General features: G+C 33.9%; 1 protein-coding gene across 1 annotated transcript in view; it reads right to left on the bottom strand.

Moving 5' to 3' along the window:
• LOC134690152 (uncharacterized) overlaps nucleotides 1–27,998 on the bottom strand; it is a 62,973-nt gene that overhangs the window by 5,891 nt on the left and 29,084 nt on the right. Inside the window, exons 10-13 of the mRNA XM_063550129.1 lie at nucleotides 25,791–26,483; nucleotides 23,127–23,308; nucleotides 19,617–20,855; nucleotides 9,140–9,226 (exon numbers count right to left, since the gene is read on the bottom strand). Coding sequence (XP_063406199.1) covers nucleotides 9,140–9,226; nucleotides 19,617–20,855; nucleotides 23,127–23,308; nucleotides 25,791–26,483 — 2,201 coding nt within the window. The remainder of the gene's footprint in view (nucleotides 1–9,139; nucleotides 9,227–19,616; nucleotides 20,856–23,126; nucleotides 23,309–25,790; nucleotides 26,484–27,998) is intronic.

Below are 27,998 nucleotides of genomic sequence, written 5' to 3'. Positions count from 1 at the left end.
CAAAGGACCATATAAGCTGAGATGTCAACGTTTTTTTAGTCTTGGTAAAACACCAATAAAATGTATGCTTTTATCTTGGATAATAAACCAGATAAGGTCTAGCGAGATCTTATATGTCAAGATTATTATAAGGGTGGTTTAAAAATGCTAAATATAAAAGCATTTATACAAGGACTAAAAATTACATGGGTAAGACGTCTGTATAATTCAAATTCAAAGTGGGTGAGATAAGTTTCCATTGTGGAGCAAATAAATTTTATTGAAATAAGTTAAATTGGGCCTATTAAAAGGTCCTCAAATTAATTTTGGCAAGAGGTTTTTGATGCTTGGAAAACCCTTCATCAAATTAGAAAACCAAGATGTATTCTTTATGGGAGGTAGAAAACTTTAAAATAGGTGATTCAAGAGTCTACTATAAAAACTGGGCAATTGCGGAAATTTGGTGCAAGATTTGTTAGATGACCAGGGTAAAGTTATGTCATTTCAAAATTTCCAACAATTATATCAATTTAGGCCAAATATGTTACATTATTATGGAATAGCGCACTCGCTTAATGAGTGGTTAAACACGATCAATATTGAAGTAAAGGAGACAAAAAATCATGCAATACTACCTTTTAACATAAGTATCTTTTTTGAATCAAAAAAAGGTTCAAAGGAAATGTACAAAATATTGAATGAAAAATATGTTACATTTGCTGCAAAGGAAAAATGGGAGAACCATCTTAATATGAGTGGTATTAACTGGAAAAAAATAGACACTTCGTGTACAAAATATAGTTAAAGCACTAAGCTTTGCTGGTTCCAATATAGAATTATCCATAGAATTTTAGGAACTAATTCACTACTTTATAAATTGAAAATAAATAGTAACAACATATGTACGTTTTTTAAAGAAGGACCAGAGACCATAGAACATTTATTTTGGAGCTGTCCGATGGTTGCCAGTCTCTGGCATGCACTAAACATCTGTATTTTTTAAATGACAAATATTGAACTGCCTTTTATTATTCTGATTATTTTATTTGTTAACTACGAAAATGTTAAATTGAATTAGATTATTCTACTTTCAAAATACTACATTTACCAAATTTAAATGCATTAAAAAACTATTTAAAGGAACACTTGAACTTAGAAAAAATACATTTCATTTAAAAACCTCTCTGTATAGGAATATAATAAATACTGGAGTCCCTGGACCCCTATCATAGAATAAATAATAAATGTTAAAATCTTGATCGAAACACCACCTATGTATATTGCAAGAACACATCAGATTTCAATGTTATAAGATATTTATTTATTTTCAACCTATTAGTGCACCATCATATATATTCAATTGTTGTTTTATTAATTAAGGCGAAGTGTACGTAATTGCACGCCCCTAGCGGAATACAGGATTAATTACGTTCGACGTTAGTTACGCAAGTTATCTCCCTTACTCCAAGAAAGGACACACGAAAGAGAAACTACTTCGTGCGGTCTATCACGAATCCAACAAGCACGCCTGTGCTGCCTTAAAACCTAAGCATTCTATTGTTTCGTGCAAACTTGACTTTAATATCAGTTGACTGTTTTTGTTTTAGATGCGTACGTGGGACATGGAAGGCATTTCGTGTAAAACTTATGATATCAACAGATTTTAAAAACGTCTCACAACAGAATTATAACTAAATAAACATGTGACAATTCTACTTCTATTGATATCAAATTCGAAGAGATTGCAAAATTTGTTTTCTTTTATTGTGCCTGACATGTGTACATCATTTCAAATTAGAGAATGTGATTTTGAAGTAACGTTTTTTTATTCTCAAGTCTCAATTCAAGATTATGAATGAGTAGAATACATAATTACGGCTAAAGAAAAGAGATCAGGAAAGTTTTGTGACACTTGTTACTGCAATTTAATGTTTAGTGGAATTAGAGGTGGAATGAGTTCAGACTTTTAATACATTTCGATAGCTTTTAAGCAGTTTACAGATTTTTTTTTTAATTTAACCGAAGTCTACTGCAAGGGATGCTTAAACGACCTCAATGATCATCCAGGAAGATATCGTAGTCGGTCAGCTCTATGCTTTCACCTAGTTCATGATAATACAAAAATTGAGAAGCCTGTGGTGTACTAGCAGGGGCGGATCCAGCTTTTTGGTCTCAATCCAGGACAAAGGGGGTTCCAACTACATGTCCCCATTCAAATGCATTGATTGGCCAAAAAAGGGGGTTTCCAACCCCCCGGACCCCCCCCCCCCCCTTGGATCCGCCAATGACTAGAATAATATAAGAATTTGGAGTTTCATATCATTTACATTCAACTTTCTTTTTTTTTATCGGATATTACTTTTTTTATTATCAACGTTGACCACCCCCCCCCCCCCCCCAAAAAAAGTGTATCCGATAAAAATCGTTGAAAGGAAATAATTTTAAAATCCAAAGTCTTGTATTATTGGACTAATGGTTTACTGGTTGTTATTCACTTTGGTTCGAGTGTGTCACTTTACAACATGGTATTTGTTTTTCGTAACTATTTTGTTTATGAATGCCGTTGATTTTCTCGTTTGAAATGTTTTGCTTTTTTCATATCGGAGTATTTTGTGGCCTACACATTATGTTTTTGTCCCTTTAATTGTTGAAAACAGTTTGGTTGTTAATAGTTATTGCTTACATCGACTTCATTTAACCAGTGGCGGGTAGTTGTCCCATTAGATGTCATACCACATCTCCTTATTGTTTTATATTATATAAATAGGAAAGCTATGCATTTGCATTATGTAGAGGCTAGTATTCGTACGGCACTACGCTAGGTAAACCCGTGTAGCAATACAGTATGCATAATCTCCGTGCATTACACCGAGTACATTCTTATAACATTTTATTAGGCAAATTTTTAAAGCATCGAACATGATATTCTCATAAGGTCGCATTCTTATATCATTAATTTTACACCAGTTAATTTAAAGCATTACACAATATTCATCGCTATTTAAAGCATTTCTCTATACAAATATTATTTCATAACACTGGGTATGTTCCAGTCATTGTTGCACTAGGTACGTCGATCTCAAAAGGATCAACTAAGGTGTAAGGTTTTCATTTTGAATATTCATGTATGAAATATCTGCAACGGGTAGTTATACCAAATACTCTGATCTTTTCTATTTTGTTAAAATGTATACATAAGCGAGTCCTACTTTTTAACCTCATTGCAGTCTAAAAAATTCTGAAGATTAAATGAAATCAACACGCTATAAATTTCAAGCATCCGAAGCGCTTTTCTGGATTAACCTAGATAAGGAACAATAAAGCAGAACATTTTAAAGCCACGGATGTATAAGAACTAAAATAGTTGAAGAGCCATAGTATCCATTATGCTTATTGTTTAAAACCGTGTTACCCCAAGGGTGACTGGGGAAACGAAATATGGTCGCTTGGTCTTCTCCCGACCGGCAGTAAAACACTTGCCGAAGAGGATCGTCCGTTTGGCTGTGCAGGATGTATTTAGCTCGCAGTCACGTCAGGTCAGAATGGGGAAGTTAAATCCGATGCCTCGTGTAAAGAGAGTGCCGCACTCTATGCCCGTTATAAACCATTGCAACAACTATAATCTGAGGGTTGCGTAGGTGGACTGTTGCACGGCAAAATTTCGGTCCCTATCCAATATACCCTCATTTTCCAGTCAGTGGCACTCCAAATTTCTCCGACCATCATCCGGATGGCCTCTGTTATGAACAAAACTTCCTATTGTATTTATTGTTCTCGTCCTGAACTAGCATGAAATATTTGCCACTGGACGTTAAGCAACCAACAATCAATCAATCAATTTAAATCCTTAAATGTGGATTTTTAACAAATAATGCATGGAACAAACAAATATTTTCTTATGTTACTGAAACTTCATTTAGCAAACATTACATCATTCTTTGTCATTTAGTTAGAGAAAAGGGAAAGTGATCGAGACGGGAAATTTTGTAAAATAAAATATGTTTTGGCAGAGATGCGTCTTGAGCATGTGTGTAAACATGACTAATGAAATAGGTTTATAATGTAAAATATATTGTGTGCAAATCCTCAGATTAACAACATGCAGAAATGACGAACATAAAAATATGCAAAAAATAGGTCTACTTTTTTAAATACAAACATGCAGAAGTAAGATTGGAAACGAGGTGTATGCCCGATCCTAATATTAAACCGATCAATTCATTCTGACAACACTGTGTTAACCGGGACAAATTCAAACTCGATATTTGATTCATAAAAGAATTAAACAATCCATGCAAGCGTTAAAAAAAGGGTTCGGAAATCACTCTGATATATAGAAAAGATGAAATTACAGTCTACGGTAAATTTCTTTCATTTGCGGTAAATTTATTTACAAACTTGCATTTTCTTTTGCGACAGAAATATTGTTTAAAATCAGTTAGTTTATTTCCTTATCAACTTATAACCTTAGATCATTTGTAATACATAGGAAGATGGGTAATACACACGCACGACATTGTACGGTATAATAGAGTTACAACGTAGAAGTTGTGGCGACGTTACTGTAGACAATGACGTCGCCGTATTATTCTAATGTTCCGGCAAAAAAAAAAAAAAAATCAACAAGGAGTAGCGTAAAAAGTAGCACGGTTGCTAAGGACTTTCTTTGCACCGATGGATTCGTCTTTCATTTTTGAATCTTATATCAATTTAAAAAAAATTCTATTGACCAATAAAATAGAAAATCTTGATAATGTAAAAATATCTGCTAGTTTTGATGATTTCCCCTATATATCTTTTGTATTTTTGGAGTGTCATGCTGTTAATTTCAACGGCTCGTATCTCAAAAACGAAAACGGTTACCCCCTTTTTTTATTTTATTTTCTGGTGTAATCATACAAGAAGAATTCATACATTTGTATGTGAAATTTAAAAAAAAATCCATTGTGTAGTTTATTTACGTACACTTCGCCTTAATATATACTTCTTTTGTGTGAAAATGCCATTCTGTATATATACCTTTGTTCATACATGTTGTGCTAGCCTATTTGATACAATAAAGAAAATTCATTATAAAAAAGAAAATCTTGGTCTTGATCGTGTAAATTATGCTCGATGGTTACCGATCTATCTCCAAGATATGGCTTCCCTTTACGAACACCACCCACAGGTGACAATGAAATTTGCAAATGGTAATTTTTACCGTACGTAAGGCCAGCAAGTGTATCTTTTATATTACAATTGATCAGGCATAAACACAGTATAATGAGTCGTGAACGGCGATTTTGGTACCATACGTTTAATCGAAGATCCATTCAAGACGGTGGATGGTAGCTGGACCAAAAGTTAGTAGAACGGTAGATGAATTTGAAACAATAGTGGTTTGAGTCATTCTACAACAGGTAAACGACGTCATGAAGACTCTTGGAAACCACAAAAGGATTTATAAGAAAAACTTTAAAGGATTTCTAAAGTGATTTACGAGTTTGGAAATCCATTTCTAGAAAAGTCGTCAGATTTGTACAAACTGTACTCTTACAGAAGTTGTTGATTCAGAAGTAGGTAAGATATGTATATAAACACCAATTTATTGGGTCCAAACAGTACAATCTTTTGAAGCAAAGGCGAAACGAAGGAGAATCTGCTTTTTTTTAACCAGATGAAAAAGAACGTTTCCATATAAAAACCGTAAAATGAAACTGGAAACTTCTTTGTAAAAAAAAACAAATCTAGAGAACCTCGACACTGATTGCGATCTCTTTTCTAGACTTTTCATTTCTTCTTTAGCCATGAATACCAAACTGCTCCTCCATCTTTGCGCCAGGATGTGGTATTTTATCGCAGCAAATGGGTATTCTTGAAACATTTTGCGATTTGCCATCAACTGATCCAAATTCTGGCGCATTTATCGTTGGTGAGGCAGCAATGGTTAATTTATTGCCACCGCTTGGGGCAAACATATTTTGATGATTATGCAAATGAAATTATATTGACTTACATAACATCTCCCTTCGATAAGTATCCAAGAGTAGATATCGATTTGATGTTTACTAAATTAATTATTTAAAGACAGGGACGAAAACCAAAGGCAAAGTACTGGTGCTAGACGGAAAATTGTTGGTTCTGGTAGAACGCCAAGGGTTTGGAGTAGTTTTCTCTGTGAAGATGACAACAAAACGGAATTGTTCAAGTTTCTTGCCGACATAATTGATTCTTTAGAGACTATTGAAAATGCTTATGCTACTCAAGGTGAATATATTCTTTGCAATTTCAATATGGATACTTCCCAGCTATCCCCGTGTAACCATCAAAAAGCAGATCAACAAATGAGTGTCCATGATAAGCATGCTGTTGAAAATAGTTGTAAAAATTAATTATTGTAAGTAGTACTGACAAAGTGGAGAGGTCAGCTTGGCAGTATTCTCCAATGTAACGGACGTTTTTGTCCGATTTTATATGCAGACACAGACATCATGGACATGGACATCATAGAAGGTTTTGTTTGCATCATGTACGGAAACATCACCGTTTGCTGTTAAGGAGGCACGATTAAAATGGTTTGCAAGGAAGCTGTGGGCTAATAATGTTATTCCGCCTACCACAGGTAATGATAACGATTTTGTGGTAGGCGGAATAGCATCATAAGGCTGCGGCTTCCTTGCAAACGATTCAAAAGAGAAGCATATCAAGTTGGAAATGTTTGGGCTCGTCCGGATTTATGCATTCGACAGGATTGTGTACCAAGTCATGAACACAGGAGTTGGGTTAAAGAAAAAATACAATGGCAATTGGAAACTAAAATGGACTTCTTTGGTGGCCGCTTATTCTCGTGTCATGAATTTTTGAAATGGGGATGAAATTCAGCTGTCTTGGTAACTGAATATGTTATCGTTCTGGCTTTCCGTGTTTTGTATTGGTAACTGTCATGCATGCATGCAGATAATTAAAATAAAAGTAACCTGTCCTTCTAAACAAACTATATATATATGCATTTGAACTTAACAAAGTCAGCGAGTTGATATAATGATAAAAATGACATTTTCCACGTTTTGTCGCCATTTTGGGACCGGAAGTCACTTTTTTCTACATGTAGGTATTGTTTTTTTCCTACTTTAGAAACTGTAATTTAAGTTTTATCAAAATTTACATTGGATTATACCTCTTACACAGCTTTCAAAAGATTTACGAAATGTAACCAATTGGATATGACGCCATTTGCAAAATAAGCTGTGGCCATTTTGAAAAAAATGATTTTTTTTTATGGCCAGCAGCTGAATTTTTTTAATTATCATTAAGTCCACCCATATACCAAATTTCATGCTTGTATCACGATTTGCACAATTATATCCATAATATCTTCCACTATCTTGGGTAAATGAAAAATGTAATCCTGGTATCTATGAGTTTATTTACAACCACTGGGTCGATGCCACTGCTGGGGTAGTTTTAAATCCCGAGGGTATCACCAGCCAAGTTGTCAGCAATTATCTGCTGACATGAATTATCATTGATATGGTCACATCTTCAAATTAACTGTTTACCAAACTTTTGAATTTTTGAAATACTAATGCTTTTCTACCTCAGGAATACATTACCTCAGCTGTATTTGGCAAAATCTAGAAAATTTTGGTCCTGAATGCTTTCAACTTTGTACTCATTTGACCTTTTTATTCTTTTAGATTGGAGCGTCACTGATAAGTCTTTTGTAGTCAAACGCGTGTCTGGCGTAATTGCAAAATTAAATCCTGGTATCTATGATGAGTTTGTTTGCTATATTTTGGGACCTATAGCCTATGTCGCTCACCCTGGTCTATGTGCATATGAATCAAGAACACAGATGAATTCATGTCAAAATTGTGTTTTGGTGATGGTGATGTGTTTGATTTAAGAACTTTGTTAAAAATTCTTTTGGGGCCATTTTGGTAATGTGGACTTATTTGTTTATTTGTTACATATTTGTTTTTCTTCCATTTTTTATATAAATAAGGCCGTTAGTTTTCTCGTTAATTGTTTTACATTTCTTATTGGGGCCTTTTATAGCTGACTATGCGGTATGGGCTTTGCTCATTGTTGAAGGCCGTACGGTGACCTATAGTTGTTTATGTATGTGTCATTTTGATCTCTTGTGGACAGTTGTAGCATTGGCAATCATACAACATCTTCTTTTTTATATTATTTGTAGATCTTACTTTGCTGCACATTATTGATGTTTACAGTTTATCTCTATCTATAATATTATTGAAGATAATAACCAAAAACAGCAAAACTTCCTAAGAATTACCAATTCAGGGGCAGCAACCAAAGAACGGGTTGTCTGATTCATTTCACAAATAAATCTAAACCTGATTATCATTTTCACCCTCATGTCAGATTTGCTGTAAATGCTTTGGTTACATAGATATAAGCCGATAACTACATTTGACCTCCATGTTCTATTTTTAGCCATGGTGGCCATATTGGTTGGTTGGCGGGGTCATCCGACATCGGACGATTTTTTTTAACAAGATACCCCAATGATGATTGTGGCCAAGTTTGATTTTCTTTGGCCCAGTGTTTTAAAAGGAAAATATTTTTGTAAAAGTAAACGACGCCAAGTGATGAGAAAAACTAAGCGAGCTTAAAAGAATATGCATACACTTGGCTTATGGTCAAATGACACCACTGTAGACTGAACTTTGGTTTTGTTTTAGTTTTGAAATGAACAGTGTGTGTGTGAATAACAGCCTTCTAGCTGATCTTCGTTATGTCGTTGGTTCTGAGATAAACTGATAAACAAAAGACTTTTTCAAAATGATAGCTTACAATCAATTTTCACTAGTATAGATAAAATGGTTTAAACTGTGTGGTTTTTATGAAACCAGATGACATTTCGTTAACGTTCAAGGACAACGGATATAGAAAATCATAGCTAAAGTTCCAATGGTCAGATAAGATAAGAATTATCACAAGAAACAACTTAATTCAGCTTATACTGAATTAACATGAGTTGTCTGACTGGTTTTCATTTCAACAGTTACCAATATGTCATAGGATGCTTTATCAATCTATAAAGTAATACAATCAACATTAGATTATCTTATCTTAAATGTGTAATAATTACTGCAAGTTATATACATAATAATCTATGCTAACTTATAAGCTTCAAAAAGTAGCTTGTTACCTTGGTGGATGTACCCGTAGTTTGGATTTGTCCCAAGCTTTCTGCGTAAGGATAATATCTGGGAACATCTTCAGGACTCTTTGACAACTAAAATTATTTGAAAATAAACATTATCATTATTTGATAATCACCGCTTTCTAAAAAAGATAGCACTGTACTTAAATCTATAAAACATTATTGAAACACATTACAGCTTTCCAAAGCCAAACAAGGAAATCACATTTGCTTCAAGTCTACTTGGATAATTTGCTATTTGACAACAATAGTTCTGCAGATTTGTAAACAAATATGTGTTTGATGACAAACATGATAAAAGCACTAAAATTGACATGGTATTTCAAGGTGTTGCGAGCCACCGAGACATTTCAATACATCAGGTATTTCAAAGATGGCCGCCATAAAACATAATAAAATGCTCTAGAGGGTGCAGCTGATATGACCACAGAGGTTGAACCCTGAACAGATGGGGCAAGTATGGACACTACATTCAAGTTTGATACAACTCTGAATTTGGATTGTGATTATACATGTTATATATTTGACACAGCATAGGTTTCTGACACAGAATGAATTTGGTCTAAAATTTAAAAATTGAAAACTGGACATTTACCTGTTATGGTCCATTATCCAGAATTTAAATACATGGTTAGAATCAGCATATCAAAGAATCCCAAGAATTCAGTTTGAATAGACAAAGTATTATTTTGGACCCTTTTGACCTCAATGAGGGCCAATTTGATAACAGGGTCAAAAAATAAAAATTATAAATACATGGTTGGATTCAGCATATCAAAGAACCCAAAACATTATTTTTTTGTTGAAATCAAACAAAAGTGAATGACTTGCACCCTGATTTTGACCAACTTGAAAACTGGCCCTATAATCAAAACTCTAAAAACATGTTAAGATTAAGCATATCAAAGAACCCAAAGAATTCAATTTTTGTTCAAATCAAACACAGTTTATTTTTTTACCTTAATGTAGACCAATTTGAAAACAAGACCAAAAATAAAAAATCTAAATACACAATTAGACTCTGCATATCAAAGAACCCCAATAATTTAATTTTTGATAAAATCAAACAATGTTTAATTTTTGGACCCTTTGGATCTCAATGTGAACCAATTTAAAAACAGGGCCCAAAATCCAAAAACTTAATACTTGGTTAGATTCAGCATATCAAAGAATTCCCTATATTAAATTTTGTTTTACCAAATCCATGATTTTACAAATTTACTGTAACATATATGTACATGTATAGTTGATAGTTTCCAATGTCCATCCGTCCATCCGTCGTCAACATGTAGGACATTGACTCAAAAATGCTTTATTCAATTTGCATACAACTTTGGTGAATTGTTTATATCTATTGACGTAAGCTTCCATTTGTTTTATAAATTTTAGATTTTACGTTTCCGCATTATGGTATACACGTTTGTTATTGAACACGAAATGGTTTGCCCTATGTATGAAGACATAAGATATGATTTGTTTAAAATGGCACGTCAATGTATTGAAAACTTTGAAAACATGAGTACAGAGCTAAAGGTCAATGCTTCAATGATTGACTTATAATGACATTCAAATAACACTGTCCTACTCTATTCACAAATTCTATGTCACGAGGAATATATTTTTGTAAACATATAAATGTCCATAAAGCCTATTTTTTCAGGATAAAAGATAATTTATGTTTCAGGGAAAAACTTTTGGTACATAAATAACGAAAGTAAATTTGCCCCTTCCAAAATCCTGGAATCGCCCCTGACAAAAAACTAGAGGCTCTAAAGAGCCTGTGTCGCTCACCTTGGTCTATGTGAATATTAAACAAAGGAAGCAGATTGAAAATTGACTACAAAGGTCAATAACTCCTACAGGGGTCAATTGACCATTTCGTTCATGTTGACTTATTTGTAGATCTTACTTTGCTGAACATTATTGCTGTTTACAGTTTACCTATATCTATAATAATATTCAATATAATAACCAAAAACAGCAAAATTTCCTTAAAATTACCAATTCAGGGGCCGCAACCCAAAAACAGGTTGTCCAATTCATCTGAAAATTTCAGGGCAGATAGATCTTGACCTGATTAACAATTTTACTTCATGTCAGATTTTCTCTAAATTATTTGGTTTTTGAGTTATAAGCCAAAAACTGCATTTTACCCCTATGTTCTATTTTTAGCCGTGGCGGCCATCTTGGTTTGATGGCAAGGTCACCGGACACATTTTTTAAACAAGAAACCCCAAAGATGATTGTGGCCAAGTTTGGATCAATTTGGCACAGCAGTTTCAGAGAAGAAGATTTTAGTAAAAGATATATAAAATTTACGAAAAATGGTTAAAAATTGACTTTAAAGGGCAATAACTCCTAAAGAGGTCAACTGACCATTTTGGTCATGTTGACTTATTTGTAAATCTGACCTTGCTGAACATTATTGCTGTTTACAGTTTACCTATATCTATAATAATATTCAATATAATAACCAAAAACAGCAAAATTTCCTTAAAATTACCAATTCAGGGGCCGCAACCCAAAAACAGGTTGTCCAATTCATCTGAAAATTTCAGGGCAGATAAATCTTCACCTGATTAACAATTTAACCCAATGTCAGATTTGCTCTAAATGCTTTGGTTTTTGAGTTATAAGCCAAAAACTGCATTTTACCCCTATGTTCTATTTATAGCCATGGCGGTCATCTTGGTTAGTTGGCGGGGTCACCGGACCCAATTTTTAAACTAGATACCCCAATGATGATTGTGGCCAAGTTTCAAATAATTTGGCCCAGCAGTTTCAGAGGAGAAGATTTTTCTAAAAGATTACTAAGATTAACGAAAAATGGTTACAAATTGACTATAAAGGGCAATAACTCCTAAAGTGGTCAACTGATCATTTTGGTCATGTTGACTTATTTGTAGATCTTACTTTGCTGAACATTATTGCTTTTACAGTTTATCTCTATCTGAAATAATATTCAAGATAATAACCAAAAACAACAAAATTTCCTTAAAATTACCAATTCAGGGGCAGCAACCTAACAACGGAATGTCAGATTCATCTGAAAATTTCAGGGCAGATAGATCTTAACCTGATTAACAATAATACCCCATGTCAGATTTGCCCTAAATGCTTTGGTTTTTGAGTTATAAGCCAAAAACTGCATTTTACCCCTATGTTCTATTTATAGCCATGGCGGCCATCTTGGTTAGTTGGCGGGGTCACCGGACACAATTTTTAAACTAGATACCCCAAAGATGATTGTGGCCAAGTGTGGTTAAATTTGGCCTAGTAGTTTCAGAGGAGAAGATTTTTGTAAAAGTTAACGCAGGACGACGACGGACGACGACGACGGACGACGACGGACGCCGGACGCCAAGTGATGAGAATAGCTCACTTGGCCCTTCGGGCCAGGTGAGCTAAAAATAGGATATAACATTGTTGGGCTGATGTTATGATGAGTTATATATACAGAATGTATTGTCAGCCTTGTATCACCATCACTGCTGGTGATCCGAATGATGCAATTTATTGTAGAGTCATCAGTGGTTCAGAGGTACTTATAATATACCTATAATTCTGTGACTTGTATGTATCTGCTGCTGTCGAGAATACCGCGGGAGTCAAGACGTCGCGTTTTACTGTTATGTATCTAGGGTTGACGTCAGTGGTATACGTCGCCTTAGCAGTTCTGATATAATGGAGTAAACGTCGAACTGTATGGTTGTTATTGCTTTCTGTATACGATATTAGAAGTTAGCCTCGACATTTATGGTGACCAAAAGAGAAAATGGACACAAAGCTGAAAGCCGTTCGTTCCGGACATAAAGGAGCAATTACAAGACTTTGGAAGAATTTTGGTGAGATACGAGACCTTTCCGAAATAGAAATTGGGGACGTCACAGGTATTTTAGATTCCGTGTTACAGAAAAAGGATATTCTTAAAGATTTGAATAATAAAATTGTGGAAGCAAGCTCGGATGAAGACGTGGTGGATGAAATTCAACAAACAGATGAATACATGTTTGATTTAGATTAAAAAATTCGTCAAACTAGAAAACTCATTAATCCCTCCCAGTCGAAAAGTCATAATTTACCCGTCAATACTACAGTTTTTCAAGCTAGTCACGTTACTCCCTCTTATACACCCATGCATACCTTGATTTCACCTACAGCAAATAGTGTACCCGCAAGCGACTCCTCTCAATTGAACCCGCACGCCAATTGTTTCACGTCGACATCTCATGTACAATCGAATGCAGCCTCGTTTTATACAAGTAACCCCGCTATATCAGAGATTATTCTTCTACGAACCCGTCTATGCATATTCCAAGTTTACATTCGTCTTCTAGCACAAATAATCAGTACCACAAATTACCAAAGTTGAACTTGCAAACGTTTAAAGGGAATATTTTAGATTGGCAATCCTTTTGGGAATCAAATGAGACATATATACACACAAATCCAACACTCAGCGACGCACAGAAGTTTAACTACTTAAGGTCACTACTACAGGGAGAAGCGTTTCAGACCATATCAGGTTTTTCGATGACAAACACTAACTACGGCAAAGCAATTTCGTTGTTACAAGAGGGGTATGGACAGATACATACTATAATACAAACATACATGCAAGCTCTACTTGAGATTTCGCCGCCGATTTATACTTAAGTAAGCCTCCGCAATTATTATGACAAAACTGAAACTTACGTACGAGGTCTAGAGTCACTCGGACAGACTACAGACACTTATGGTTCACTACTGGTTCCAGTTATTCTGAACATGTTGCCCGCAGAAATACGCCAAAACCTAGCAAGACAACACGGACCGTCAAGTTGGAATTTGAAAGATTTGAGGAAGAGTATACAGAACGAAATTCAAATCATAGAGGCAGGACAAAATACAGGTACTTATCTTGTTTCTATATATCATCAGTTTGCGAACTCATCTATAAGCACATTTCACACAGAAAATAATTCACCACAAGGAAATACAACACACAACGCGAAGAAAAGCCAGCCCCAGAATATTTAGGAGAGACCATGTGAGAGACATATATCCACCAACATACTGTACCAAGATTAGTGATCATAAAGCCCGCATATCTAAAGTCAAACGAGACAATTTGTGCTGTATTTGTTTAGGAAATCGTCATGCTAATGAGTGTAAATCTAAAATAACGTGTAGACATTGTGACAAGAGACACCATTCCAGCTTATGTAATGTAAGTAACCATGGTAACAGGGAAACTACAAACAACCCAGATCTACAGAATAATCAAAGTCAGAATCAATCTACATCTGTAAGTCTCATCAATACTACTGAAAACAAGGAAGATACGAACATTTTACATTCATCGACACAGATGCGCACAACTGTGCTATTGAAGACGGCTGTAGCTCCTGTATGGTCAGGTAGTATATGTACGGATACGAATATTTTATTTGATGAAGGTGCACAAAGATCTTTTTTAACAGATGTTCTAGCGAAAAAATTGAATTTGAAAACTGAAGGACTTGAAGTTGTACACCTATCGGCATTTGGAAAGGAAAACACCAGTACGAGAGAACTACGTAAATCCACCGTGCACATTGAAACAGGAAATAAACGTAAATTTCCAATTGAAGTTCTAATTGTACCTACAATAGCAGTCCCACTTCAGAATCACATGCGCAACGTTAACCGAGATATGAACTATCTAAAAGGATTGAGACTCGCTCATCCAGTTACCAAAGAAGATTCTTTTGAAATTTCTTTACCTATTGGTGCCGACTATTATTGATATCTTATTGAAGACGAAGTTATACGAGGAGATGGACCGACCGCGGTAAGATCAAAGCTTGGGTATTTGCTGTCAGGACCCTTACAGTCAGGTATAGCACGTTCGTCTACGACAGCTGGCATCTTTAACTAGGCATATACTCATCCGAAAATCAAGAGAAAGAGACAAATTATTTGAAAGACAATCAGGAGTCATCAATTGAATTTCTAGGAGATAGGTATTCGGCGAAATTACCATGGAAACAAGATTACGAAGAATTACCGTCAAATTATGATGTTGCAAAAAGGAGAACGGAGAATGTTATCAGAAGAATAGGCAAAGATGTGACCATGTTAAAGAAATACGGAGATATTATAAAAGAACAGGAACGTCGCGGATTTATTGAGAGGGTTGATGAATGAGAACCAACAATTAACAAGGTACATTATATACCACACCATGCCGTTGTTAAGAAAGATTCAAGTACAACACCAATACGTATAGTGTATGACTGCAGTTGTAAGATGTATCAAAATCAACCTAGTCTGAATGATTGCTCAAAAAAGACTCCTCCAGATGTAACGACTTATCCAAGATCTTGGTAAGATTTAGACTTCATCGTTATGCTATCACTACCGATATTGAGAAGGCTTTTTTACATGTAGGACTCAACAAAGACGACCGAGGTGTAACACGATTTATATGGTTAAGTAACCCTTCAGACGTAACCAGTCCGTTAATGACGTATACATTCAAAGTAGTACTATTAAGAGCAACTTGCTCACCATTTATCTTGAGCGCTACTCTGTTGAAACATTTACAGCAAACCAACAGTAATAATGCTTGAACGTGATTTATATGTGGATAACATTTTGACTAGCATTGACAGAGAGAGTGTCGCTTTAAACTTCGTTGAGCAAGCAAAGGAAATGATGAGTAAGGCAGGATTTAATTTGAGGTCTTGGAATTCGAACAGCATAAAGGTCAACAACAAACAGTATCTCAGAATGTTTAAGACACGGACACAGACACGAAAGTATTGGGAATGGGATGGAATAGTCACACAGATTATCTTTTCTATCAACACAAATGCAAGGAAGAAAGTACGACAAAACTTGTAACTAAACGAGAAATATTGAGATATTCGTCAAGAATTTACGATCCGATAGGATTACTGAGTCCAGTGACAATAACGGCTAAAATTTTATTGCAAGAAATATGGAAACTTTGATTACAATGGGACAGTATAATAGAAGGAGACCTATGTAACCAATGGATCGGTATACGCGAGAATATTGAGACCGCTACACAAACAGTATTTCCTCGATATTATTTCACTGAGACTACAGGATCAACACAACACAGTCTGCACATATTTGTTGACGCAAGTACAAAGGCATATGGTGCGATAGGATATATATGTAATGGACAAGAGACAGCACTTGCAATGGCAAAGTCACAAGAAGCTCCGTTAAAGGAACTGACACTCCCACAACTTGAGTTAATGGCAGCCGTAATCGGAGCACGCTTAGCTAAACACCTTCAATCAATGTTGGAGTGCGAAAACATCACATTTTGGCCGGATAGCCAGATTGTTTTACACTGGCTTAGATCAAAAAAGACATTAAAACGTTTCATACAAAATCGTGTGAACGAAATAAACGAATTCACAAAATCATGGGAATGGAAGTATTGCCCTACAAGCGATAACCCAGCTGATCTAGAAACACGACGGATAACGGCCGAACAATACACAAACAACACATTATGGATTAAAGGTCCGCATTGGTTAACAGACAGTTCAACATACCTAAAATCAACATTAATCTTTATCAGTTTTGTTAACAGAAAATGAAAGTACACGTAGTAGCCAACCAAAGGACGATTCGACTTGTAAAATTTGGAATTTGGAATTAACTTTATTATTGATATTGAACGTTATTCGTCGTACCAGAAACTGTTAGTTATCACGTCATATGTACTACGATTTATAGAAAACTGTAGAATTGAAAAAAGTTTAAGGACACTAGAACATTTAAAACTAATTAGTGAATTATCCAAATCTGTTAAGTTATGGATTCGACATTGTCAGGAAACGGCTTTTGCTACGGAATATAACGCATTGAAGTATAACAGTAAATCACGGAACAGTTTACAGAGAATCACACAATTAAGATTATTTCTTGACGACAAAAACATCATCAGATGTGGAGGAAGAATCCAGAATGCACCCTTATCGGAGTCCACCAAATTTCCGTATATCTTACCTAACGATCATACAATTTCTAAACTTATTGTATTAGATGCCCATGAAAGAATTTGTCATTCCATAGTAAATGCCACAATCGTACATTTGAGACAAAGGTTTTGGATACCCGCAATCCGACAGTTTGTTCGTAAAACACTCAGGAAATGTGTTACTTGTAGAAAGATTGTTGGACAACCATATGCAGCACCGGATCCGCCGCCATTGCCTAAAATTCGACTACAAGATGCTGACCCTTTTACAGCTACAGGGATAGATTTCACAGGCGCATTACAAGTAAAAGATAACGAAAATGTCATAAAGAAAGTCTACATATGTTTATTCACTTGCGCCTCTACTAGAGCGATACACCTGGAAGTCGTTACAAATTTGTCAGAAGAAACATTTCTACAAGCCTTTCTGCGCTTTTCAAGCAGAAAATCGTTACCAAAAGTAGTTATGACAGACAATGGTTCTACTTTTGAATCAGCGTCAGAAGACATCAAACAACTTTGTAATTCAAAAACGTTAAAATAGACATTATCAGCACAAGGAATCGACTGGTTTTTCATCCCTAAACGAGCTCCATGGTTTAGTTGATGGTGGGAGCGTCTTATTGGAATGACGAAAACGAATTTGAAAACAGTACTAGAAAAATCACTTGTAAATTTAGAGACTCTTTAGACAATCGTTAAAGAGATAGAATCCGTCTTAAATGATCGACCCTTAACATATGTGTCTTCAGACCCGGAGGATCTTCAACAACTTACACCAGCTCATCTTCTTTATGGATCTAGGCTAAATACATTACCGTACATGGATACTCGTGAAATTGACATGTTTAAGGAGACATTTATGAACATAACAAAGTTTATCAAATGTGTTCAAAGACAATCATTACTCTTACAACAATTCTGGAACAGATGGAAAACAGAGTATTTGACGTCATTGCGTGAATTCCACAAAAAAACGGAAAACAATTCCACTATGATCAGAATAGGCGATATAGTTCAGATTCATGATGAAAACAGAAGAATATTGTGGAAAACCGGGATAGTGGAAAACCTAACCAAAAGAAACGATGGACTAGTTCGTTCCGCTTTTATTCGAACCAAAACTGGAACTACATCACGTCCGATTGTCAAGTTGTATCCCTTTGAACTTTGTACAAACATCGAAACATCAAAGGACGAAGAAGCTCGACAGAAGAAAGAACCAAGTGCGACCACAAGCCGGATATTACCAAACCGAGAAGCAGCCTGAAGAGCCAGGGAAAATATAAAAAAAATGGACTAAATAATGCGTAACCTATTAACTGTTCAGATTTATTATGGACTTTACGAATATGCTTGATTTAATTGGCTAAGTGCAAAAAACAATTATTTATTATGTGAACAAGTGCGCGGAAAATATAGACACTGTTAATTATCGAAATAGACTAATTGGGATTTAATCGAAAGATAACTAGTCTGGAAGCAAGTGACTGTGCTAAAGTTTTAAGTTTAAGTTTGAATTTGAGAGACAGTAATTTTAATTCATTTTTTTTCTTGATTGTAATTTAATTTTGATATTTACTTTTCGCCGCCCGGAGAATGTCGAGAATACCGCGGGATTCAAGACGTCGCGTTTTACTGTTATGTATCTAGGGTTGACGTCAGTGGTAGACGTCGCCTTAGCAGTTCTGATATAATGGAGTTAAGGGCATACGATACAGTTACAGGAGAGGTAATGACGTTGCTAACGTAAAATGTTATTTTCGCGACGTCAAACTGTGACATATCGGGAAAAGATGCATTTTTCGACTGATTTTTATCATTCAAACTGATTTAATTTGAAAACGAGTTCATGGACCCCTATTTTTCAAAACAGCAATTTGTTTCATTTTGCAGGAAGATTATATGACCCAAATTTGATAAAACTGTAAATAGAGGATTTTTTTAAATTTTGATAAACATGCAGCAAAAAATGACGTTTTTTCCTCAATTCATAAACATTTGATAAATATGAGTTATTTCTGAATAAAAAATGCATCATTTTTTAGGATAAATATAAAATACAGAAATTACCGATTATTAACAAAAAACAATTTGTGTATATCTCTTATAACAAAAAAGTTATGTCTTTCTTTCGAAAAAGAAATTACGGCCACAAATCTGAATTTTGAGCAAATATACAAAATTTCGACCTCATTTTACTCAAAAAGTAGCACATGAAGGTATATTTTTTATTTCATATTTGATTTAATCAGGTAAAAAATAGCCTATATGCAAATGTTCACGAATTGTAAATACAGGATCAAAACTGTATCGTATGCCCTTAACATCAAACTGTATGGTTGATATTGTTTTCTGTATACGATATTAGAAGTTAACCTCGACATTTACAGCCTCGACAGCTGCTGAGTTCAGATGTACGTATATATATAATTAAAATATTATCAAACTTTTAATTTAATTTAAACTTTCACTTACAGACAGCACTTCATATCCTTCCTTTGACCATTCCCCAATAAATGGATGAAGTGTTGTACATGACCCACAAAGATATTCTGTTATCTCCTCCTCACTAAATTCATTAGATCCTGTGACTAATTCGGGCTCTGTAAGGCCACAATCAAACTTTTTCTCAAACTCTACATTTGGCATTTTGAATCTTGTATGTATTATCTTTTGTAATTCGTCTGTCACAAAGTCACCAATGTCTTTGAACAAGCCTCTTTTGATAACAGCACCTGTTCCAAATTCCAGAACCTGAACCTGAATGATATTTTGAAATTTCATTAAAAGCAATTTTCTCAATTTTGTCTGCTTTAACTCAAATACCACATTGTCTTTAAAAAGAGCAACTTGCAATTTCTTATGATTAGGGACAGTCAGTTGTGCAACTTCGAACACTCGACTCAGTGAAGCAATTAAATGATTAATTAGATGTGGTGGTAAGAACCTAAATTTGAAACATAACCATGTGGATTTCTGACAGGTATCTTTGGTTACATTCAACATCTTAAATGTGTCATACTCGGATTGTGATTTTACCATGCAAGGAACATAGTAGCAAGGTTTTTCATCAGCACTTTCTCGGGTTGCAGGTATAATGATATCAAACTTCTCCATAATATTAAGGATATCATCTTTATGTTGCTCATGTTTATACAAAACATTTCTTTTATCTTTAAAGATATCGTCCAAAACCTCAGTATGTAATATTCCTCTAACATTTAAATCCTCCAGTTTGTCCTTCATTTTATGTCTGCTTACATCAAATTGAAATTTCTCTGCTGTTACTATGCATTTAAAAGCGTCCGACAGCCACTGTGTATCTAAAATAATAAAATCAGGAAGATCCCCAAAATAAACTATAGCTCTTAATTCATGGTGAAGTTTCAAAAACAACACAAGTTCCTCATCATTCATTGGCATTGGTGTTTCAAGAGAGATTTTCATCAGTTCATTAAAAGTTATAATTGGAATTTGTAACTCTAGCATCTTCTCTTGAAGACTTTTTTCCAGTTGTGTAAATTTCAATGGGTAGGCTTTATTCCATGATTTCATTCCTCTGGCTAAGTTTAATATGTCCTGTTTTATTTTCTGGAATACACTATCATCATCTTTTGTATTTGAAATGAAGTATTCAGATCGTATATGTCCACAGGCATCATCTGAAACACCTTTCACGTAGCTTTCAATCTGCTTCTTGCATTCAATCCCTATCTGTAATAAAAGTATTTTAATTACTAAGTATGTGATAAAGAAACCCTAAAAAAAACATGTCAATGTTAAAAATTATACTATGAGGTTAACTGACATAAATATATTAGAAAGGGAAGGATATATACATGTATAGTTAATATCCCTCATGTATCGTTCGCCCCTCTTTTATGACCGTTTTGAAAATTTCAAAAATCGATGGGCGACCTTTCTTTTTATTTCTGACTCATCATATTGGGTGGGCATTCTAGAAGTTTCAAGTCCGTCTGTTATGTACATATAGTATTGTAAATCGTCATAATTTATATAGCAAATTATGGATGACCTGAAATACTTTCATCAATTCTTTAGGATATCCTGGATTCGAATTCTGTTGATCATCTAATACCTAATGAATATGAATTAAACGGCCTCCTGAAATAAAGCAATTTCTATCCTATCATCAATTATTTGTGTAAGTCCATACTCGAATTATTCTCAAATAGAATAATGAAGGTCCTGAAACATTTCAGGATAAAAGGCAATCAGCAAGCAAATTTTCGAGGTCCTGAACTTTTTCTGGAGGTGCTGAATGATAATATGTATTGTGTCTTTTTGTGTTTGGATGTATAAGTTCCCCGGCCACGTCCACGAGTTCAGCCTTTTTCAACTGATTTTTATAGTCCGTTCTTATGTTGTACGTACTGTTATACCACTGTCCCAGGTTAGGGGGAGGGTTGGGATCCCGCTAACATGTTTAACCCAGCCACATTATTTATGTATGTGTCTGTCCCAAGTCAGGAGCCTGTAATTCAGTGGTTGTCGTTTGTTTATGTGTTACATATTTGTTTTTCGTTCATTTTTTTTTTATATAAATAAGGCCGTTCATTTTCACGTTTGAATTGTTTTACATTGTCTTATCAGGGCCTTTTATAGCTGACTATGCGGTATGGGCTTTGCTCATTGTTGAAGGCTGTACGGTGACCTATAGATGTTAACGTCATTTTGGTCTCTTGTGGACAGTTGTCTCATTGGCAATCATATCACATCTTCTTTTTTATATTGATACCCAGAATTCAAATATGTATTCCTAAACTATTTCCGGGATGCTAGGTGATTATATGTTTGGATACCCTGAATTTAAATATGGAGTTTCTAAGCTATTTCAGGACGTGCTGAACTATCGTTTGTATGGTTATCCAAATTCAATTACAAAGGTTCTGAAATATTTAAGTGTTTCCAAAAATACATGCATTTTTAAAATAAAAGAAATTACATAGAGCACATATTTGGTAGTCAACAATAATACATATTGGTCAAGGACATCGATTTAATCCACAATCGAATCAGTACGACACCAAATGTCTACAATAATGTGACATCGAAACAATGTATGTTATATCATTTTAGTGATTATTTCTCTCTTAACACTTTATTTTAATATGTATAGAGTACTACATTAAAGTCTGGTATACATGGTAAAACAACAGGGTCGATGACACCGTTGGTAGATGTAGAGTATTTTGCTGTTCATTTCATTATTTTGGTCAATTTTACCAACACAGTTATTAATATTAACTACTAAAATATTATATATTTAAGATCGTTTTTTTTTTGTGGTTATTAAAATCGAAGGCTAGTAGTCTCGTTTCGATCAGGGGTAAAGAAGGACTGTTTGGTCTTGAACTTATCTTATCTAACATCCTTCAAGATGTGGTGTGAATATGCAAATGAAAATCAGTATGCTGCTACGGTTTGTATGCTTTGAAAACATATTGTTCTATGTTTTAAGGGTTTGTGTGCTTTAAACACATGTTATCCTGTACTGTTCTTTGTCAAGGCAAAGCATCAAACCAGTGAACTTTGTCGCAAAAATAACAAGACATAAATTGATCTAATTAAACATTATTTTGTTTATTCAGGTGAATAAATCAATAAGGGTTGACTTTCTCTATGAACAAATTTAAATAAAGAACACAGAGAACAAGCATGACAAATGTAATGGTATAAATTAAATTGGACAATATAACTAACAAAGGTTTAAATTCCTTCAAACAACCAGATGACACTGTTGGAAAGTATCATTTGTTTTTCTAATAATTTAAATCAACTTTCAACGAATTTGCCTCTTCCTTTTCATAAATATTGATTTCTTGACTTTTGCCATCATAGTAACCCAAATCTTATTCAGTCATGTAAAGTTAACTCTGTTTGTACAGTGATACAATTAAATGTTTTTTTCTGCTTTGACCTGATATGAATATTTTAATACTGTATGCTGGTGATCTCACATACCGTTTCTCCCTTTGAATTTCTGACTTTGTCTTTATGTGAACCAACAAGAATTACTGGTGGATCACACATATTTGTCTCCTCTTTTTCCGTACTCTCATCCATTTTAACACTTTCAGGTTTATTTTGCTGATCATCAAGTCTACAGTAGCAATGTATTGAATTCATCCACAACTGAAACATTTCTACAAAAAAATGATTGTAGCATGCAGCAATTTCTACAGGTGTTTATTTTAGCTAATACCACCCGTTGCTTACATTATCATATTATCACCTGATACCACAAGAATTTAATAAGCATCGAATATTTTTGTGTTTAATAGATGAATAGGGAAATACCTAATATAGAATAGTATTTTCATATGAAGCCTGATACCAACTACAGAAAGCCCTGGCTTGTAGTTCCAGTAAGAAAATCCAATTATACGTAAACATTATGCGTAATAAAATATAGACATGATAGATGTTCAAGATAATAATAAAAAACTCGATGCCTCAAGGAACATGCATAATAACATACTAATGCAAAATATATAAATGTATAAGTATTATGTACAGGCTGAATCTTAAACCTGTATAAGTTAAAACTGCATAGCTAGTATATTTATTGATTTCACATCTGTCTGTCGGAAGGATTGATGTAGTATAATGTTATAAAATAAAAAATTTGTAAGGGTTCCGCGGAACCCAGTGTCTCGCCTATTTTTGCTGTAAATCGCAGGCTCAACAACAATGAGGAAAAAAATCAATAAAAATATTCCTCTTGTTACTATTTTATGATTGTAAGAAAATCTAAGTCCATTTAAAAGTAAATTACAGAAAAAACGGAGTAATCTTTTTACAAACTTTACTTCTGGATACAATCTAATGATCATATATAAGCTTCTGTTCAAGTTTGGTACAAACCCAGGATAGTTTAAGAAAGTTATTAAAATTTTAAAAACTTTAACCACAGAGTGAATGTAATGGTTCCCCGCAGAAAAACTAAGTCCATTTAAAAGTAAAATATGGAAAAAATAGATTTATTCATTTACAAAATTTACTTCTGGATACTATCTTATGATCATAAACAAGCTTCTGTCCAAGTTTGGTACAAACCCAGGATAGTTTAAGAAAGTTATTAAAATTCTAAAAACTTTAACCACAGAGTGAATGTAATGTTTCCCCGCAGAAAAAACTAAGTCCATTTATAAGTAAAATATGGAAAAAATGGAATTTTATTTTTACAACATTTACTTCTGGATATTATCTTATGATCATAAACAAGCTTCTGTCCAAGTTTGGTACAAACCCAGGATAGTTTGAGAAAGTTATTAAAATTCTAAAAACTTTAACCACAGAGTGAATGTTTTGTTTCCCCGCAGAAAAAACTAAGTCCATTTATAGTAAAATACGGAAAAAATGGAATTTTATTTTTACAAAATTTACTTCTTGATACTATCTTATGATCATAAACAAGCTTCTGTCCAAGTTTGGTACAAACCCAGGATAGTTGGAGAAAGTTATTAAAATTTCAAAAACTTTAACCACAGAGTGAATATTTGTTGACGCCGCCGCCGACGACGACGGAGTGAAGGATCCCTTAGTCTCGCTTTTTCGACTAAAGTCGAAAGCTCGACAAAAATCAAATACATTTCGTCAAATAAATGCCCCTATTACACAATATCCATACAGAAGTGCTGATAAAGGTGAACTGAAGCTACCATAAGGAAACAAACAAAAAAAGACTTACAGACGAATGCACAGAAGGAAATATATTTGAATTAATATATACATGATATACATGAACCCCAGTTTCTGTTCAAAGAGATGTAACTAAAGTAAATGTAATCAAGTCAGTCTTGTTAGCCAAGTTTTGTGAAAACTGGTGAGTGGTACAAGTAATGATTAAACCAGAATCATGTTCATCACATATAAAAAAAAAATCTTTTCAAATTTATGTATTTTTCAATTACTTATAACAAACACGTTTGAATAATATGCACCTGGTACTTAAAAGTACTAAATGTACAAAGAGGATAACAGTCAAAACCAAAGAGTAAATAAAGACTCACAAAACCAAAGGACATTTACATCAACAGTTATAAATAATAATTAAGAAACAACACAAACTCCACTAAATACCGGGAGTGAAATCAGGTGCTCCGGAAGGGTAAGCAAAATTGACAACATGGTAATTTCACCCACAAAAAATATCACAATATGATACAACTTTATGATTTTAACACCTATCTATATTTTTTTTTAAGTTAATTTATTCCAAGGCCTACTTCATCTTTATTGAAAGTATAAAAACAAAATTTAGTTGTATAAATGAGATTTTTTTTCACGATTATAGCCTGAAAATAGGAAAACTATGATGAATAATGGGAAAATCATGAAAAAAAGGTATTTTCAAAGGGGGATTGTAAAAAACAAATGAAGCTCAATATGATGCTTTTCTTCACTAACTATTTTTTTGTAGTCATATAGATCTAAAAATCAGTATAAGAAAAAAATGTGAATTCACAAAATGTTTGGCTCATCAGAGGTGGACATCCTGAATTTGAAAATAATTTCAGCACAGCATTTTCATGTTAATGGACGAACACTGTTTAGCAGCGCCCGATTTTTTCTTTCGAAAATCTGGTTTAAAAAAAGTTTTAAACATCATATATCAATACTTACCTTGTGCATTTTTGTCATCAGCCTCATTCAGTTTTGTAACAACGAGATAAATTGCATCTTGGGACAGAAATGTCTGGTGTGTGTGGTAAAATTCTTCATCACCTGCAAAATCCCATAATAAAAAGTTGACATACTCCTCTTTGTCATGTAAATCAATTTTAGATTTGTCCATCATGGCTTTGATATCCATATGTGCTTTTGATAATAGTAGGTTTTCTTGCTCTTGGTTGGTTATTTTAGATTTAGTGGTTACTGGAGGTTCAACTTGAGTGACTACTGGAGATTTTATTTTTTCACGCTGTTGAGAAAAAATTGTTGAATCATTTGATTCATCAACACGTCTGTAAAAATTGGTTATGAGGGTATTGTCTTTAACCTTTTCATGAGCTCCGTCTGAATGTTTAACTTGAGTGTCTTCTGAGGGATTATCAGTATAGACAGTGGCTACTTGGCCTTCGATTTGAGAGTCTTCTTGGGTTTCTTCTTTACATTCAGTGTCTACTGGATGTTTTAGTTTTGTAGGCTGAGATGTTGATAAAGGTACCTTTGATTCATCAAAACCTGTCGGTGAAGTGGTGTCCTTAAAGGTATTGTGGACTGCTTTTACAATGCTGGCTAAGCTATGCTTATTGGCTAGTTTTTCTTCGTATGGTTTTAATAATCTTGCATTAAGTTCAGTTTCTTTATAGTTACCTATAATAAAAACAAATTTAACTGCTATATGTTTTCCTTAAAACGTGTTAAAACAGATATGAGATGAATTATTAGTAAACAAAAATTAAAAGGAATATGTGTTTGATGACACCAATAGGCCCGAGAACACAGTTATTTCGTAGTGCATTTCTTTAAGACAATAAATTCAAATTAAAATAATCCCACCTTCTCTATTTCAAAAATAATTTTATAGTGTAGTGTTCTACTACAAATGTACTATTGGAACAAATAATACCAAAATTACAGAAACTTCTACCAGCTATCTCAAAATATTTACAATTCTGTGTTAAGGTAGATAGGGTGTCTTCCTCCATCTTGGATTTTGAAATACTAGAAAACAAGGTCCAGATCGTTGATGAAATGTGCAAATTTTAATAGTAGTAGGTAATTCATGTGTAAGAATTTATTTTCATTATAATATAGAAAATGCCATTTTTGATCATATTTATGATTGTATTTTACAAAAATAAGAATTTTTTTGTTTGATTCATTTTTTTCCAACTTTGTTAAATAAGGGGAGGCAACTCAAATGCAAGGGCAGATAATTCAGATAGTGTTACTTTTACAATAGAATGTGTTAGGAATTTACCCATTTTTACATGTAGCAAGAAAACGTGCCAGTGACCCCATTTTTTTCTTTTTCTTGTCTGAAAGCATAATATTAGAGCTATCTTTTTCATATCTTATCTCAAAATTCTATGGTGTGGTTTGCGTTTTATGGCGAAAAATGGGTTATCCATGCATAATCTATACAAAATCTTGACAATTTTGAACAACCTGTAGCGTGAAAATAAGTCCGGTGACCCATTCTTTTTATTAATGTTTTTAAACAAGCAGGATATGAACTACATTTTGGCAAATTATTAAAAGATTCTATGGATTATAATTTAGACACCCCATCTACCTTAAGATTCAGCACCCATTTTTTTTTAATATATAATCCACCTACTTATTATTGCATGCATTAAATACTAAGAAACAAATTGGGGCAATTTATAAAAAAAATAATTATACACTGTTCACACTAGGGACTTTATTCGTAGACAACGAAAACCAAAGGTTAATAACTGTGTCCTTGAACCTAGTAGGGCAGAAAAACTTGAACAATCTTAATAAAACTTTACATAACATACGCTTAGGGAATGAGATATATAGTTGGCCAAATTTTGTGGAATTATATTATAGGGTCACTTTAGTATCGACATGTAGATGGGTTTTTTTACGTTTAAATAAAATATTTTCATTTGTCAAAATGTAGGCCTAAACAATTTAAATATTGCAAACATTAGCTTTTTAAATGCTTTTGAGTATTATATATTAAGTATTATAAGCATCTGAACACTTATTTTATACATCAGATTTATAACAATTTTTCCAAAGTCAAATTTATATGAGCCTATGCCTGTAAATAGAGCTATTCGAATTAAGGGAAGTCTTACATAAACATGCATTTTTTTCAACCAATTTAAAGATTTTAAGGTTTTTTAACCATCA

Source organism: Mytilus trossulus, chromosome 11 (assembly GCF_036588685.1).
Source record: "Mytilus trossulus isolate FHL-02 chromosome 11, PNRI_Mtr1.1.1.hap1, whole genome shotgun sequence".
In the NCBI taxonomy this organism is placed as follows: domain Eukaryota; kingdom Metazoa; phylum Mollusca; class Bivalvia; order Mytilida; family Mytilidae; genus Mytilus; species Mytilus trossulus.
This window is presented reverse-complemented; position numbering and strand designations above follow the sequence as displayed.